At 47.2% G+C, this 14,860-nt stretch overlaps 8 protein-coding genes across 8 annotated transcripts; 4 read left to right on the forward strand and 4 right to left on the reverse strand.

Moving 5' to 3' along the window:
• Nucleotides 1–1,634: 1,634 nt before the first annotated feature.
• On the reverse strand, nucleotides 1,635–2,373 carry PSV08DRAFT_325430 (ankyrin repeat-containing domain protein; the record flags this gene model as incomplete). Its single annotated transcript, XM_066092697.1, has 1 exon — nucleotides 1,635–2,373. A coding segment is annotated over exon 1 (526 nt), but the record flags the coding sequence as incomplete, so codon positions are not given.
• Nucleotides 2,374–5,116: 2,743 nt separating this feature from the next.
• PSV08DRAFT_187047 (uncharacterized protein) lies at nucleotides 5,117–5,521 on the forward strand (the record flags this gene model as incomplete). The annotated part of the gene is made up of 1 exon (XM_066091955.1): nucleotides 5,117–5,521. A coding segment is annotated over one exon (405 nt), but the record flags the coding sequence as incomplete, so codon positions are not given.
• Nucleotides 5,522–6,537: 1,016 nt separating this feature from the next.
• PSV08DRAFT_325450 (uncharacterized protein) lies at nucleotides 6,538–7,250 on the forward strand. Its single transcript, XM_014221519.2, has 2 exons — nucleotides 6,538–6,667; nucleotides 6,717–7,250. The coding sequence occupies exons 1-2, from the start codon at nucleotides 6,613–6,615 to the stop codon at nucleotides 7,130–7,132; spliced, it is 471 nt and encodes a 156-aa protein (XP_014076994.1). The 5' UTR covers nucleotides 6,538–6,612; the 3' UTR covers nucleotides 7,133–7,250.
• Nucleotides 7,251–8,041: 791 nt separating this feature from the next.
• Nucleotides 8,042–8,857, forward strand: PSV08DRAFT_250560 (ribonuclease H-like domain-containing protein; the record flags this gene model as incomplete). Its single annotated transcript, XM_066092407.1, has 3 exons — nucleotides 8,042–8,545; nucleotides 8,603–8,708; nucleotides 8,754–8,857. 3 exons carry the CDS (start codon nucleotides 8,042–8,044, stop codon nucleotides 8,855–8,857), a joined length of 714 nt encoding a protein of 237 aa, XP_065948284.1.
• A 699-nt stretch (nucleotides 8,858–9,556) lies between these two features.
• On the forward strand, nucleotides 9,557–9,911 carry PSV08DRAFT_325474 (uncharacterized protein). Its single transcript, XM_066092698.1, has one exon. It carries the CDS (start codon nucleotides 9,670–9,672, stop codon nucleotides 9,889–9,891), a length of 222 nt encoding a protein of 73 aa, XP_065948285.1. The 5' UTR covers nucleotides 9,557–9,669; the 3' UTR covers nucleotides 9,892–9,911.
• On the reverse strand, nucleotides 9,557–11,304 carry PSV08DRAFT_208255 (uncharacterized protein). The gene has a single exon (XM_014221517.2). The coding sequence runs from the start codon at nucleotides 11,293–11,295 to the stop codon at nucleotides 9,913–9,915; it is 1,383 nt and encodes a 460-aa protein (XP_014076992.1). The 5' UTR covers nucleotides 11,296–11,304; the 3' UTR covers nucleotides 9,557–9,912.
• Nucleotides 11,305–11,438: 134 nt separating this feature from the next.
• On the reverse strand, nucleotides 11,439–12,317 carry PSV08DRAFT_325495 (uncharacterized protein). The gene is made up of 2 exons (XM_014221516.2): nucleotides 11,975–12,317; nucleotides 11,439–11,913 (listed from the first exon to the last, which is right to left on the reverse strand). Exons 1-2 carry the CDS (start codon nucleotides 12,296–12,298, stop codon nucleotides 11,692–11,694), a joined length of 546 nt encoding a protein of 181 aa, XP_014076991.1. The 5' UTR covers nucleotides 12,299–12,317; the 3' UTR covers nucleotides 11,439–11,691.
• A 315-nt stretch (nucleotides 12,318–12,632) lies between these two features.
• Nucleotides 12,633–13,845, reverse strand: PSV08DRAFT_208261 (uncharacterized protein). The gene is made up of 2 exons (XM_066092064.1): nucleotides 13,716–13,845; nucleotides 12,633–13,647 (listed from the first exon to the last, which is right to left on the reverse strand). Exon 2 carries the CDS (start codon nucleotides 13,465–13,467, stop codon nucleotides 12,649–12,651), a length of 819 nt encoding a protein of 272 aa, XP_065948286.1. The 5' UTR covers nucleotides 13,468–13,647; nucleotides 13,716–13,845; the 3' UTR covers nucleotides 12,633–12,648.
• Nucleotides 13,846–14,860: the final 1,015 nt, after the last annotated feature.

Raw genomic sequence — 14,860 nt, forward strand, 5'->3', positions numbered from 1 at the left:
TAAAACGATAGCTCTTCAAGTTAAGTTTCCTGCCAACTACACAAATGCCTCAAAGACACGGACGTGAGAAATCTGGAAACCCTATTCAACAAATAGGTAACGTACTGGATAAGCGAGTTGTCCACCCCACCAAGTTTGCGCACGCAGTTTAACTCTATGATTAGCTTTCTAGACGCCCAGTGCTAAAGAGCAGTTTGGTAACAAGGAGAGATGTAGGGCAGCTAGGCTACCTTTCAGCGAGCTCTCTTAGGAGAAAGGAGATAGCGCCAATAAAATCAAATTCTTCTTCTTTGTTTTTCTTATTTTTCCTTCTAGCCTTCTTTGCCTAGATGCCACTTTCTTGTTCGTATCCTCGTGCTCGTAATAAAAGCTAGAATAGCTTCTATACCACTCGTGTTATGGAATAAGAGTGGGAGTCTGAGTATTTTCTGGGTTAGAGTCTTTTTAAGCTGGTTTCTTTCTACGCTGTAGAAGCCGCAGTATAGAAGTAAGTGCTCTACAGTTTGCGGTCGCCCGCATCTGCAGAGTTCGCATTCTCTTTTCTTAAATCTCTTTAAGTAGGCGTTAAAGTATCCGTGTCCTATTTTAAGAGAGTAGAAAGAGCTTAAAATGTCTCTTTTTGTGCCTCTTGGGATTGCTAGTTGGTTTTTGAGCTTTAGATTAAAGATAGCTCCATAGCTAGTCTTCTTCTCTCTTGCTGTTTCCCTGTACTTTCTCCATTCTTCTGCTTGGCTAGCTCGTTGGAGGAGCTTGATCTTGGTGCCTAGGAAGGCTAGGCTTGTTTGTGATTTTTTGGTGTTTGTTTCTAAGCTTCTTTTGCTAGGGAATCTGCTTTTTCGTTTCCTTCTATATCTGTATGGCTGGGAGCCCATTTTAAGAAGATCTTTGCTTTTCTGTTCTGGATAGCTTTGGCTGCTCTTTGGCACCGAATTACCCACTGCTGGCTAGGCTTATCTGATAGACTCTGGAGCCTATAGATGGCAGCTTAGTTGTCAGTGTAAACGTAGATATTCTGGTTTTTTAAGCTATTTTAGCAGCGTATTCAAAAGCTGTTGTGATGCCCTCAAGCTCTCCATTATAGACGAGTTGGTGCTCGCCTATATTCTTTGTCTCTGTGTAGATTTCTTCTTGGTTAGGGTTATAGACTGCTAGGCCTACTCCAATCTCATCCCCGTCTCTAGTTTTAGAGGCGTCTAAGTAGATTACTATAGAGTTATCCTCTATTTTTTTGGATATAATCTTTGTGGGCGGCCGCCTCTTCTTTAGATTTCTTTAATATAGAGATGTTGTAGTTACGAGTATCCCATAGTCTAAACTTGTATAGGATGATCTCTTCTATCTCTTAGGTAAATAGGATAGAGTTCGTAATAGCGCGCAGCTGTCTTGTCTTGTTTTGCTGTTTTAATTATTAAAGGGTTGTTTTTTGTAACCTTGCAATAGCTATTGTAGTTGGATGGGTTTGGGCTAATTGTATAGCTCGCAAAGCGTATTTTCGATTTGTTTGGCTTAGCCGTATAGCTGGTGACGGCAAGCTAGCTTCGATACTTGTTGGGATAGTTGGAGCTGTTTTGAACACTCCTAGTACCTTTCTACACGCCGCGTTGTGTAGCGGCTGAAGCTGATCTTCTATGTAGCTCTGGTTACGTCATTTATTGACACGCCCTATTCTATACTGTTATGTATCTGCCTAGCTCGATGGAGTCAAGGTGTGACGCACTTCCTAGCACGGCAATCAATCGACACAGCACTGCCTAGCGTAATAACATCGTTCACGGCTCTATTGGCCATCAATAATCTGCACACTGTGTTGGTAGCCTACACTAGCATATTTTCCCTCGCACCAGCATCTCGAAGCAGCTTGACCACTTTCATGTGTCGATTTCTTCGAGCTCTTTGAAGTGCAGTCCCAGAACGCCCACCGGGTGTGTTGACACGAGCACCGGCTCTGAGCAACAACTCTACCACCCGCTCGTGGCCATATTCCGAAGCCTGCTGGAGTGCACTGCCATAGAACAAGCCTCGATGTCTACTCGTACTGGCGCCAGATTCCAGCAATAGCCTCACCACTGTGTCATGACCTGCTGATGAGGCTCTTTGAAGCGCGCTGTCGTTACCGCATCCTATTGCATTAACATTAGCACCAGCTTCAAGCAGTAGCTTTGCAATCTGCTCATGACCAGCGCCTGCAGCTAAATAAAGAGCTCTATCAACTCTACCGCGCGTTTCATTGCCGGGTACGCCCTCGTCGAGGAGCATTCTCACTATTTGTTCTCGTCCTTTGTAAGAAGCATCTACAAGTCCTCCAAAATAGAGTTTTGTGTAGTCGAATCCCACGGTTGTACACATATCAAGCGCAAGCTTTACGATATGCGCATTGCCACGAAGCACACCTTCAGACATTACAACATCAAAGTCGCTGACTGTTCCATATATATTGATAGTGGCATCAATCAGCAGCTTGATCATGACCTCATCCCCTTTTGCTGCCGCAATCGGTAAAGCCAAATCGAAATGATATTTTTTGTATACAAGAGCGGCGCCTCTTTGCAACAGTAACTGAAGAAGCGTTCTCCGTCCTGCATATATAGCCCAGCTGATGGCACTGTAGCGACAGGCATTCCGGCAAAGATGGTCGATCGCAACGTGGCGCAAGGTCTCGTTTGTTTGTCCAACAGCAACGACGTCTCGTGCGGATATGAGATTGTCGAGGATTGCGCAGATTAGTTCGGTAGGTAAGGCATGGAAGTTGCTGTTTTCTTGGTTGTTTGGGGCGACGATGGCGGAAGCTGTGGTTGCCTCAGCAGGGCTGTGAACGGATCGATCACGAATTGATCTTCGTTTAACTTTGAAGATTGAAGCAGCGCGTCTTCTGGTCATGTTTGGGTTACGATCCATTGTTTGGACGGCTAGACCTACTCTTTCGCTATATGCGAGCAGCTTTAGGTCATGTTGCTCTAACATCGGAAGCATAGCAATCGTTGTCTTTGTTTCAGCAGTTGATGTAATGCGCATCTCTCAGGTGGTGCGGGTTTTCGCGGGTCGGTAGTAACCAGGCGCGTATGAGGCGCGCTTGAGAATAACGCGAATCCGGCACGCGCACGAACCTAGATGCTACTGTACTTTCTAGTATTGTTTGCGTCGGTAAATTAGCTTGTAAAAAGGTCGCAGTCCAGTCTAGAGCGGTGACATTGTGGCTCAATCTAAAGTCAGGATTAGATGATGATATGGTAGCGTATACGAATGCGGTGATAGTTGGGGAACAGTTTCACCTAGCAGTGTGACGGTCATTTGCCGCTTCTCGAAGCATTTGTATTGGTCACGTGGCTTCTATTTTTAGCACAGGCAGGTTCCTTGGTTCAGCCTAGAAGCTGTGCTGTGCATCGTGCTGGCCCGAATACCAGCATTCGTAACACCATAGCAGACATGGGGACGATTAGCCAAGTGCTGCTGCAAACTGCCTCTAGAGATATGCCTGAAAACGGGGCTTCCTCCGCAGGAGCCGAAGAAGAAATTCCCTACCATACTCGATACTATCGGAAGCGCGGACGACCTTTGACGAAGGAGAAGGCCCAAAGCCAACAATATCTTACCCCACCTGAGGAGAAAGCTCTTGTTGCTTTCACATTACAAATGAGTGCAGTTGGAACTCCTATACGTGTCAAGTATATATACCTGCACTTACCTTTTGTATCCCCAGCTGACGTGCTACGAAACGACCCTCCAAGGCACCGAAGAAGAATTAGCCTCAAGCCTTTCGTCGCCGCCATCCACACATCAAATCGAGGAATATAGGCCTATGGCGTGGGAGCGTTATGATAACAATATATATGACAAGGTAGTACATTGGTTTGATGTGATTAAGGAGGAACTCTGTAGATCAGACGTCTTGCCAAAAAACGTCTATAATATGGACGAGACAGACACTATGCTCTCTATGCTTAGTTCCGTTAAAGTTCTTGTAGGTAAGAATGACCGACAGAACTATAGAGGAACTGGCAAAAAGCGGACGATGGTAACTGCTATCGAATGCGTGTCAGCAAGCGGTGAGTGTCTCAATCCGATAATTATCTGGCCTGCATTTACTCATAGGAGTAACTGGACAACATACCCTAGCTCTGGGTGGTTTTAAGCTCTTTCCAAAATAGGTTACAACGACTCTTTTATCGGCCTAGAGTGGATTAAGCAAGTTTTTGACCCTCAGACTAAAGCTCGTACTAATGGAAAGCCACGGATACTCATCTGCGATGGCTTTGGAACACATGAAACCCTTGAGATCTTTGAACTCTACTTCGAGAATAACATCACTCTATGTAGACTGCCCTCTCACACGTCTCACAAGACACAACCCTGTGGCGTATCAGTTTTCCGGCCATTGAAAACAGCGTACCGAGGTGCGGTCGAGCGGTGCTACCATGGAGGCTTGACGAATGTCATCAAAGAGCACTTCACTACCATATACAGTCGTGCGAGAAAAACGGGATGACGAAGAAGAACATACTTGCTGGGTGGGCTAAGACTGGTCTGTTTCCATTCAACCCTTCTAGGGTTCTTCGTGATATCGTAAAGCCAGAAGTTCCACTGACTACCCAATTACCCTATGAAGTCAAAAGTACACAAGATGGAGTAATTCAAACGCCAGTGACAGCCGTGTCATCAGAAGCTGTAGCACAGCTAGTCAATCTCATCAAGCAAGATTCTGATAATAACGAGCCAAACGAAATGCGCCGTCACAAGTTAGTTCAGAAGCTTGCCAATGCCGCTGAAAGGTTTATTGCCCGACAAGCCCTTCACCAGAACTACATTGGACTTCTTAAAGCTGCCAATAACGAGTCTAAGTCTCGCCGAAACACAAGATCAGATATCCTGAAAAAGCTTGGGAAGAATGGCGAAGGACAGGTAATGAGACAGGAAGAACTCGAAGCTATTCGGGCGGACCGTGCAGAACGTGCAGAACGTGCTAAACAAGATGCTGCCAAAAAGGCCGTAGGTAAAGCAAAGCGCGGTCGGCCGAAGGCAACATCGCATGCAGCTGGAGGCGAATCGGGATTACATTTGAAGAGGGTGTTCCAGATGAGCAAGAAGTAGACGCGTCAGTACCAATCACTTAAAGCAGCAGAAAATAGCTAGCAAGGCCAGCATTGACGCTAAATGCTGGGTTCTTGGCGGTAAGCTCCTGTGCATAGGCTTCAAGAACTACGCCATGGGTCGTATATATGCGCAGCACACAGCCACTTCTTTCAACACAGCAGTCACAACAAGTGATGTAGAACATGCATGCGATAACAGTGCTATGCACTCTAAACTACGCGAGTTTTATGTTGCTTTCGTTGTGACGTACTTCAATAACCCGAACCGTATTCATGGAAGTGCAGAAGAATGGGACGGTTTTTTCCTAAAATGCGCTGATATGAGGTTGCTTCTATTGCAAGGATTCAGGCTTGGAGATCGAGACTTTTTGAAAAGCGAAGGGCACTACTTTGACAAAGATGATAAAGTATGTGTTGTAATAGATCGGAAGTAATTTCTTACTCGCACAAGGGATTGGGTCTCTTTTGGATGCGGTTATGAAGACACTTAACTTTACCTTCGCATGGATGCTAGATACTATTTCTTCTACAGATTGTAACTCGATGGGCTACAGTAAAACTTAGATCATTGTCAAACTGCTTAAATATTGGTTACTTTCGTCCTGGTGAAATCAGCGATGCTTTTACGATAGCGCTGTGCATAGCAGCATCTCCAAGAATCTTCTCATATTACAGCTACTCAACTAAGATAACGCCTTATTTACACAATCTAACAATTGCCTAGGTTGTACCTACGTAAATACTATGATGGAATAAGTTCTTATCCTCATCCGTTCTAAATTTAAATACTAGTAGAACACAGGTTTAGTCTCAGAACAGTAAGGCTGTTGGGTGTTATGTGTCAAGGTAGGGCTCGATAGGGCAATTGCGCTAACAGACACGATGAGATACGAGCTACCGAACGTGCAATAGATACTTAGTTGGCCCAGCCAATTCACCTTTGCTTGAATCTCTCAGTGACGCTGGGAATGACTTCAGGAGGCTCCTGCGTAACTTGTCTAGGTCAAAGGCAAATAACCAAGTTTCGGCTCATTCAGCAAGAGTACTCTTTGTGGTTATAGTTGTTGTGTTCCTATAAATATAGTGAGACAAAATAACGTTGTTTGTATACGTATCATCTGTACACATCATGCAAAACAATAGCACAATCTAGCCAGCAGGCCGCTTCCGCGGCTAAGTAAGAGTTTAGTGTTGTGTGAGCGAAAAGCCATTGCACTTGAGGCTTTCTTAAAGAGTTCTATTATATAATAGCTCACGGTTACGTTGGAAAAGGCGAGCTTTTTCTTATGAATGGTCTTATTGGGGCCACACATGTTAAGTCATGGGTTCGAGTGGGTCTCAAGTACCCAGATCAGGCGCCAGTGTTCGGCAAGCACGAGCGATAACCAAGCGGGGTAATTAAATGACCGATGACTACCGCCAGCACATAATCTGCTCTTTTGCTCTGAGCAGGTACGAGAATATTCTATTTGCCCACCTAATATTGGCTTCATACTTACAGGGAAACACGAATAAAGGTGCAATAATGACTGAGACTTGGGAAGTTGAGGCTTTGGGGCCAGGACATCCCACATATTCTGGCCAGTATCCACAACCGCTGATTTATCGTGTCGCTAACTTGAAGGCTAGACGTCTCAGTGTCTGAGATCCTGCTGTTCCTTACTAGGCGGCCCTTACAACCTCAATTTCCTCTTCTTCGGCCTCATTGTCGCGTCTGCGGCTCAGCAACTTTGGATCGTCATATCACACGGCCGTCAAATCCGAACGGAAACGCCAGTCGACCATATTATATATGCATGCTATGCAAAAGCAACAACGAAGAAGGATGGGTTACTTGGGATGATGAGCGTGGCGTATGTAACAGTAATCCGACTTGTTATTGCGGTGTCCCTAGTCGACAAGATCGAGAGGGCATTGCGCGGGGAAGACCTGGGTTAGGTTTTTGGACATGCGCGACAGGCAGCTGTGATTACTATTCCCGGTGGTCGAATGGCTGGACTATTTACACACCGCAGTGCGTTGAGTTCGATCCGTGGCTACTCTAGCATGGGTTTCTCAGAGAATATGGACTATTAACAGCATGATGATATCTATGAGCAAAGCATAAATGTTACAACTTTCGTAGCTTAAGTATAAGTATAAGTGTTTCTTCTAAAGCCCATGATGGCGTTGACATTGGAAATTCGACCTTTCTTCTGAACATGCATACACGAAAGACTTATTGTCCTAGATATGACGAGTTCCGGTTCTTTCGAAATGAAGTTTCCCCCTATCTGCAGGAGTAACGGTCACAGCAGTGCGGCAATGAGGAGGAAGCTATGCTGTCTTTCCTTGCTGCGTTTTTTTGGCGTCGTGACACCTTATGCATTTCCATTTACTTCATCGTGCCCCGACCTCTTATCACCCTTCCAGCGTTATCCTTGAACCCATATATCCATACGTGCTCGTCTGAATCCTATCGCGAACAGAATTCTGGGGTCGCCTGGAGTGGCAGATTAGGGTTGGTCGTGTAACGCCACTCTTTCTCGATCATACGACGTACAACTGGTGTCGTTGCTACTGTATTGTATGCATCTTCCTCCTTCAGACCAAGAAGAAAGTTGCTTCGGAGGACCCAGAGTTTACCATAATTGGGGCACGATGGCAGCCTACATGGATAAGACCCTACCTTTCAGAGAGGAAGATTGGTGTTAGCACCATCGACCTCATCATCGCTTTCGGAGGGAATAGAATTACTAGAGAGTTGAGGAGGTATACTCTGTTCAATAGTTGCTTGCGTGATAGCGAGGAACACCAGTGCTATCATTCAACTCCAAAGCGGGGCATCAATACGAGAGATGAAGTACATAAGACTGAGGAACGTGAACGCCAACAGTGAAGCGGCGGTCACACGAATGCCAAGAGATTACTAGTAGCTCAACATCTGGACTAGTTAACTTTATTTCGTACTGAGAATGCCTACTACAATAGATAGGGAGGAAGATCTCATCCTTGGCAGAAGGCTCAACCTCTGTCCTGCACTTATAGATCGACCTTTACCAGAACTCGTCCAAGAATGCCCTCAATGCAATGACTTCCTCTTACATTGCTGCGCATGCAACAATCAACTCCTGGACCTTCCTCGCAGCCATCGACCAGCTCAGCCTTGCTACCATTACCACATCATATTCATCGATGGTGCATGTACGAATAACGGAAAGCCTGCGGCTAAAGCAGGAGTTGGTGTAGCATACGGCAATGATGATAGCAGCCAAATGTCAAAGCCAATCACGAACACAGTGGGCAGCTTCCCATTGCGGTCGAACCAGCGAGTAGAGCTCTATGCAGCAAAGTCAGGTTTGGAATTCTTCTCTGAAGCTCATGATAAGGACCCTAAGAGCGATACTAAAGCTTGGATTATCGCTACTGATTCCGAGTATGTCATCAAAGGGATGACCGAGTGGCTACCAAGATGGAAGGTATGTCTTGACTTCTCTGACGGAGGCTTCTCAAACCATTCCTGACTGTACTTATAGAGAAACGATTGGCGCACAACTCAAGGTTCTAAACCAGCGAATTCGGATCTGTTCCTCGCCCTTGATGGCATACTAACAAAGCACGAGGCGGAGAACGTGAAGGTTGGTATCAAAGTGCATGTTAGCTGCATATGAAACTAAAACAACGTAGGTTGGGTTCTGGCACATTCCAGGGAGCATAACAAGATAGCCGATCGTCTTGCGAAAGCGGCTGCAGTCTTCAGCGACGAAGCCAGGAACGAGGCCAGGGTGTAGACTTGAAATGTGAAACATCGATTTTGGGCGCGCGGGAGGGCTTTAGACGACAGCGTCATATGCTCATTGTCCATATATTCTTAGGAAGCATCCGGCCACACCTTAGCTCAATGTTTAACATGGCTTGGACTACGATAGACTTCATTACATGAGACGTGCAAACTGAGACGTGTAAACTAGTTCGAAGCTGACCCCGCTAAGGTCGCTCTTTGGTAAGTATCTATCTGCTAGGGTAGCAACATTGCATAAAACATTCTCGTATCGCTGCCATAGAGCTGAAGATGACCTACAAGCGGGTTGGTACGGCTGAAAAGCTAGATACTACCATATCATGGATTGTATCAGATCGTATAGGCATAGTAACAAATCTGTGATGGAGGAGTACAGCTCTACCGCAAATCAAGACATTTTGCAAACATGGCGCGAAGACAATAACAACCTAATAATCTTTCAACGTTGAGTGGCGGGTGGTAGGAGACGACCCTCTTTGTAAGTGATCCAAGCGATGTAGTATTAATATCTAGGACGGGCAAATGATTTTGTTGCTTTGAGATTGGAGTACCTATAGTTCTTTCTCATCGCGGAGTGGTTCTCGGTACGCAGTAGGGGCTATTAGCTTGTTCTCTTAGCCAGAGCCCTCGTTTTGACGTGTTCCACAAGTGAGTTGGCCACACCAGTCCACAATGCCGCGACAACAACACACTTAATCAACTTCTCATAAGGGTAGATTAGGCCTTGCTGTAGCATTCTGTCGTAGTAATTCAACTCAATTTATCTTTGCTCTTGAGCAGTGTTAAATTGGGGCTGATCAGATGACATCTACTATATTATTACTACTGAGTTCTATGCGCTGTCGTGTTGCGGTGGTCACCTGCATATTGCTTGAGCGGACTTTTTGGGCGTGTGCCATTCTCGCGAAACTCATTAAGATATCCCGTTATTGTTATCCACGCCCGGCAGTTCATGTAAGCAGCAGCTCAGGTGATGGCAAGAGGCATACAGTCAAACGTACGCAGCAGATCTACCGACTATAAGCCCATAGCTTCTTGTAACAGTCATTCATCTCTAATCTCAACGCCGCAGACCTCGAACCACCGCCGCACGTCGTCACCCGTCAGTGTCCTGCCGTCCCAAACGTCCCGCGCCCAGTCACGCTCCTTATTCCACATGCTGTGAGGGTCTGACCGCTGGCGTTCGGCGCTGAGCCAGGTTTGTGCGAGCGACGGTATCGGAGGGTGGGAAGACGGCCAGGAATCGAGCGGCGAGAGGGGCAATTTTGTGGGCGATTGAACAGGCTTTCGAAGAATGAGAGATATCGGATAGGGTTGGGAGCCCTTCATTGGGGTGGCATCGGGCGATGAAGTCTCAGCTTTGATAGCAGATTCGCGTTTTCGGCGGCTCAAATCGATAGAGCCCTGAAGCTCATTATGCTCAAGCACAGTGTCACGCTCAGACTTGCGCTTCTTGGGGCTCTGCGAGCGTTTCTTCGTCGCGGCAGTAGAGAAGAGCTCACAGTTAGCGGCAGTTACAAAGCCACGAGCATCTGCCACGCAGACCTCAGAAGAGCGCAAGGCGAGACGTCGATCGGTTTTGCACTCGAGAAATGCGTCGAGTAGCGAGAAGACGGTCCATGCAAAGCGCGCATACAGCATATCAATGCCCACCGTCGTAGGGTGCAATTCGCGGTTGTGGTAAAGATGCTCGAGCTCGGGCGAGTACTCTAGCAAGTGCGCAACGAGCCGCATGTCGCCGCCGTCACCGGTCGGCTTAGGAACAAAGGCGATACGGGGCTTGTCAAAAGCGATATGTAGATCGGCGCGCAGCAGTAACGCGTTGGCCGTATCGTCGAGTGTAGATGTCGAGCCCGTGTTGTACCGCGACATTTCGTTGGTCCTCCACCAGTCTAGCTCGGCCTGAGGCACGACGTGCGCGACCTGAAGCTGCTCGCGACAGCCACTCAGGCGACATGAACCGTCGCGCATCAGTAGGGCGGCCGTAAGGTTCGAAGGTACGAAAGTGATACCGGAAGACGCGATGCTTACATTGGGCGCCATCTGCTGCCAGTGTATGGGAAGGTGGTCGTGCGGGTAGCTCCACTGGCGGAAGTTTGGGACAATAGCATACGGATCATCATCAGCGCCGTCGAGGTGGAAGTAGTAGCTACGTCCGCGCAGCGTGCTGGCCGGGTCGATGGAGGCGCTTCCGTCTCGCAGCAATGACAGCCAGCACTTGCCGGCGCAGTTCCCAGCAATTATGGTGCAGGCATCGAGCGCAAGCTGAGCATAGAGGCCAGGCTGCCCATTGTCGTCCATGTCAGAGGCATGTAACTTGAAGAGAATATTGTTGCCATCGTCATAGCCAGGATGGCGGAAGAGAATCTGCAGTTGTGGATGGGAGGGGGCGGAGGATGGCGGTGCTGGTGCGCGGATCTGGACCATGGGCGTGGTAGTGACAAGATGCTCTGTGTTATAGACCGGAAAGATCAAGACATTAGTAAGATGGGGTTGGCCAAGCAACCCGAAGGTCTAAAGTGGGCTGCCGTCTTGGCGCACAGTTTCACTCAATGCAAACTGAAAAGTAGCAGTGATGATAGTCAGTACTCTAATTCCAGGAATCAACATCCGCTCCAGATACTACACAATTAACCAGTGAACGTTCCTATACACCTCTCATTGCTGCCGAGGCGCCGTGGAGTCGTCATGACCTTAAGGGCCAAATCCGTGAGCACGCTGCATGCCTCCAGAGTCTATCTTCACCGAGTACTGCGCTGCATAGAGCACAACAGCATCGAGTCTATGCCAGAAGACCTCTATTGAGCTAATGCTGGCCAGGACTCAGTAGTCGACTGCATCAACGCAATGTCCACACCACCCACAATCTGTATCGCAAAGCGCCCAGTTCTGATCCTCGCCCCTAGCCGCCCGAAAATCGTCTTCTGTCCGAGCGTCTTCTTTATTGGAGTGCTCGTCCCAATGGTCAGTGCCGCTGGACGCGCCCTCCTTGATCGAATTGCAGGGCGCCGCTTGGGTACGGGGTTCTGTTTGGTAAGATGAAGCCTCGGACACATGTTAGTGTCCGTACGATGCTTCCTGTCGTATCACGAGATAATGAACCTACCTTCTTTGGATTCAACGACGCACTCGCAGCATACCCAGCCGCAAGTTTTTCCCGAGTTAGTGTTCTCGCATGGAATGGGGACTTCTTATGCTGTTTCATAGCCTGCTTGCTTGCAAAAGGCCTCTTGCACACGTCGCAGCTAAACATGACACGATGAGACGGTGCGTCGTGATGTTGCACCATCGCTTTCTCGCTGCAGAACTTCTGCTCACATTTGCGGCATATGTGAGCACGGCGGAGGGTTGCGTCGTTGGTGCCTGTGTGATTCCTCAGCGCTATTTTCGAAACGAACTGCTTGGAGCAAATAGGACATTGGTTCGCCATGACAAAGGGAATTTTGCGTGAAAAGAGGTGAACAAGAGAAAGGTGAGATACTTGAAGATGAAGCTTACCCCACTTTGTGTTACCACGATTTTCACCAGATACGTCTGAGATCGGATAACTACGAAATGGACGTAACTAGGATGGATGAGTCGAACTGGAAACAGCATCAATTACTAAGTTTCAAAGACATATTTACCAGGTGTTTCTTTGGTTGACGCGACTGGTGCCAAGTGGTATCCACCTGCGGGGTAGGCTCCTATATAGGACGCAGCTTATCTAGTCCATACCTGCACCGAAGTATGCTAGCGTTCACATGGAAAATGCTTCGCTTGAGTTACTTGTCACAAAGATCAATAATCATTTGCATTAACGTTGACAATGGCTAAGAAGATGTCAAATAACAGGAAGACCAAGAACCGGAACGCAGTCCCTTCACCGAAGCTACTATTAGATGAGTTTTTCACAGGGTCAGCTCCTCGCTCCCAACACATGGCTCGGAGGCCCAAGGGATCGTCAGGCATACGGTTTCTGTCAACTGGCGCCCCGTGTATACTTGACTGACTGTGGTATATACTCCCTACACAAGTTCTCCTATCGCTCGTCGCATCGGCTCCAAACATAGAGAATATTACGTCCCCCAGGATTTCTTCGTCTGTGTCTGAGGGAATCACCGTTTCTATCAAAACCTCTTTCGTTGGTGTAGCCAGTGCCATTGCCGCTTCAGCTGCCTTGGTTTTTCGTTTGCAATTGAATTTTCCTTGGCCTTCTTCGACTGACGCTGTCCCCTCTCCGTCACGATCAGCGCGCGCCTCTCGTAATTGCTCATCGCTCGTGACCGTTCCCTTTCCCAGAACGACTAATCTAGCCGACCTACGGAGCTGTTTTGCCATTCTCGCGGTAGTGAAAGTGTCTTGCTCGATTTTCCCGTATGAAGGTTTAGCGCTCTGTGATGCCACTCGCGTAATCGGTGTGGTAGGGGATTGGAGTACACTCGTTAGAGGGCAAGGCCCCACGTCGTCCATATTAAACCCTTCGGAAATGATCTCGGCGTTTTCGGGACAGTAATGTCTGGATGTGTGTAGTATTTCTCTTTGTTGTTGACTTTCCCTAGGCAGTTTTATGGAGAGAACCCAAGTGCTGCTTGCTAACTCGCTCAAAGCCCCCTCCATAGAATCTTTCCGCCTGCCTTGTCGCAATAGGTTATCGTTTAGACAACACCAAATGCCAAAGGTTCACGGCTAGGTTTCGTACAAGGTGTGGGATAGGATTCAGAAGCACTACTCAAGCCAAAGCATCATATATCAGTACACGGGCTCTCTTCGTAGCTCTGACTTGTGTGTGCAAATCTACTACTCGCGTAAGCTAACTACTGTAAGTTGATTCAAATGTGTCTGTTTGGAAAAGAAGTGCAGCTTACTAGGGATAGGGCTAGTAATCAACACTTCGATAAGCAATCTCGCAATACATATTATGGGTTCAAGTTGACTTCGCGCGGTGTGTAATACGGCGACATACACTACGGTGCTATGTCACCAACTTGATACGATCCCCGGCCTCTCGCCGCCATGGGAAGCCTCTCAGTGTCTTCTTCTCGACATGGCGAAACTGCCCGCATTTAAAATCTTGATGATAAGTACTCCAATAACTACTATACGACATCGAGCATGATGCAGACTATGGATACTGTCATGAAATAATAACTTGGATAAGTTATATGTGAAACAAAACTTTCCAGCTTTTGTTGTCAAGCATGGTCGCTTTTGAATGTTGATAAAGTCAAGACTAGGGTTAAGCATTATGCTCACGCTAACCTGAAACGGTCAAAAAGATGAGATGCATCATGCGAACATTCTACCCTTGCATTGTCATCAACGGAGCGCGGTCTCGATAGGTCTTTCGAAAAGCTTGCCCTGGAATAGATTAGTAAGTAAGCTTGGAGAGGTGGGGCAGGTACAACTTTCGTTGACGTTTTCGAAAGACTCATTGTTTTAACCATGTGAATTACCATCCATCATATGTAAGAGCAGGAAATTTGTGCATATATACGCAGAAGATGCGCTCTTCCGCGACATGAAAGGGCACCATCAATTCTCCATCGAGCAAATCGTCAAAAGACATTGTCGCCACATAGCTAAACTCAACTCTTTTCAATATGAGTGCATCCATTCTCAGTCCATCTACGCCAGTCGCGCCGAAGCTCTTCAAAAAGTGTAAGAAAATACCGCAGATCACGCGTTCGCGCATAAGTGGCTTTCTGCACGTCTCAGAGAACGTAGATATGGTTTTGTAAGCTTAGTCGCTATATTACACACAATATGTCCAGTTCAGTACAGCCTAATTAGAGCTGAAATTACAGATACTAGACGCGCTTACATGCACGTAGATGCGATGATAGCCATCTACTTAGCGATTTTTCACAGCAAGAACCAGCCAGACGTGGGACGAGCACCTTGCGATATTATCACAATCATGACTAGCTAACTACTTATGAGGGCATGTAGGCATGATAGGGCCACTGCCAATTCAAAGCTGTAACAAGACGAGGAAAGCCTGCCTACAGTT

The sequence above is a fragment of the Bipolaris maydis genome (genome assembly GCF_028858645.1).
Source record: "Bipolaris maydis strain C4 unplaced genomic scaffold PSV08scaffold_13, whole genome shotgun sequence".
Taxonomy (NCBI): Eukaryota; Fungi; Ascomycota; class Dothideomycetes; order Pleosporales; family Pleosporaceae; genus Bipolaris; species Bipolaris maydis.

Coding starts and splice junctions, on each gene's coding strand:
- PSV08DRAFT_325450 (XM_014221519.2), top strand. CDS start 6,613: ATGACTGAGACTTGGGAAGTTGAGGCTTTGGGGCCAGGACATCCCACA. Junction 6,668..6,716: donor AGGACATCCCACATATTCTG/GCCAGTATCCAC, acceptor CTTGAAGGCTAG/ACGTCTCAGTGTCTGAGATC.
- PSV08DRAFT_325474 (XM_066092698.1), top strand. CDS start 9,670: ATGACATCTACTATATTATTACTACTGAGTTCTATGCGCTGTCGTGTT.
- PSV08DRAFT_208255 (XM_014221517.2), bottom strand. CDS start 11,295: ATGGTCCAGATCCGCGCACCAGCACCGCCATCCTCCGCCCCCTCCCAT.
- PSV08DRAFT_325495 (XM_014221516.2), bottom strand. CDS start 12,298: ATGGCGAACCAATGTCCTATTTGCTCCAAGCAGTTCGTTTCGAAAATA. Junction 11,914..11,974: donor CGTCGTTGAATCCAAAGAAG/GTAGGTTCATTA, acceptor CATGTGTCCGAG/GCTTCATCTTACCAAACAGA.
- PSV08DRAFT_208261 (XM_066092064.1), bottom strand. CDS start 13,467: ATGGAGGGGGCTTTGAGCGAGTTAGCAAGCAGCACTTGGGTTCTCTCC.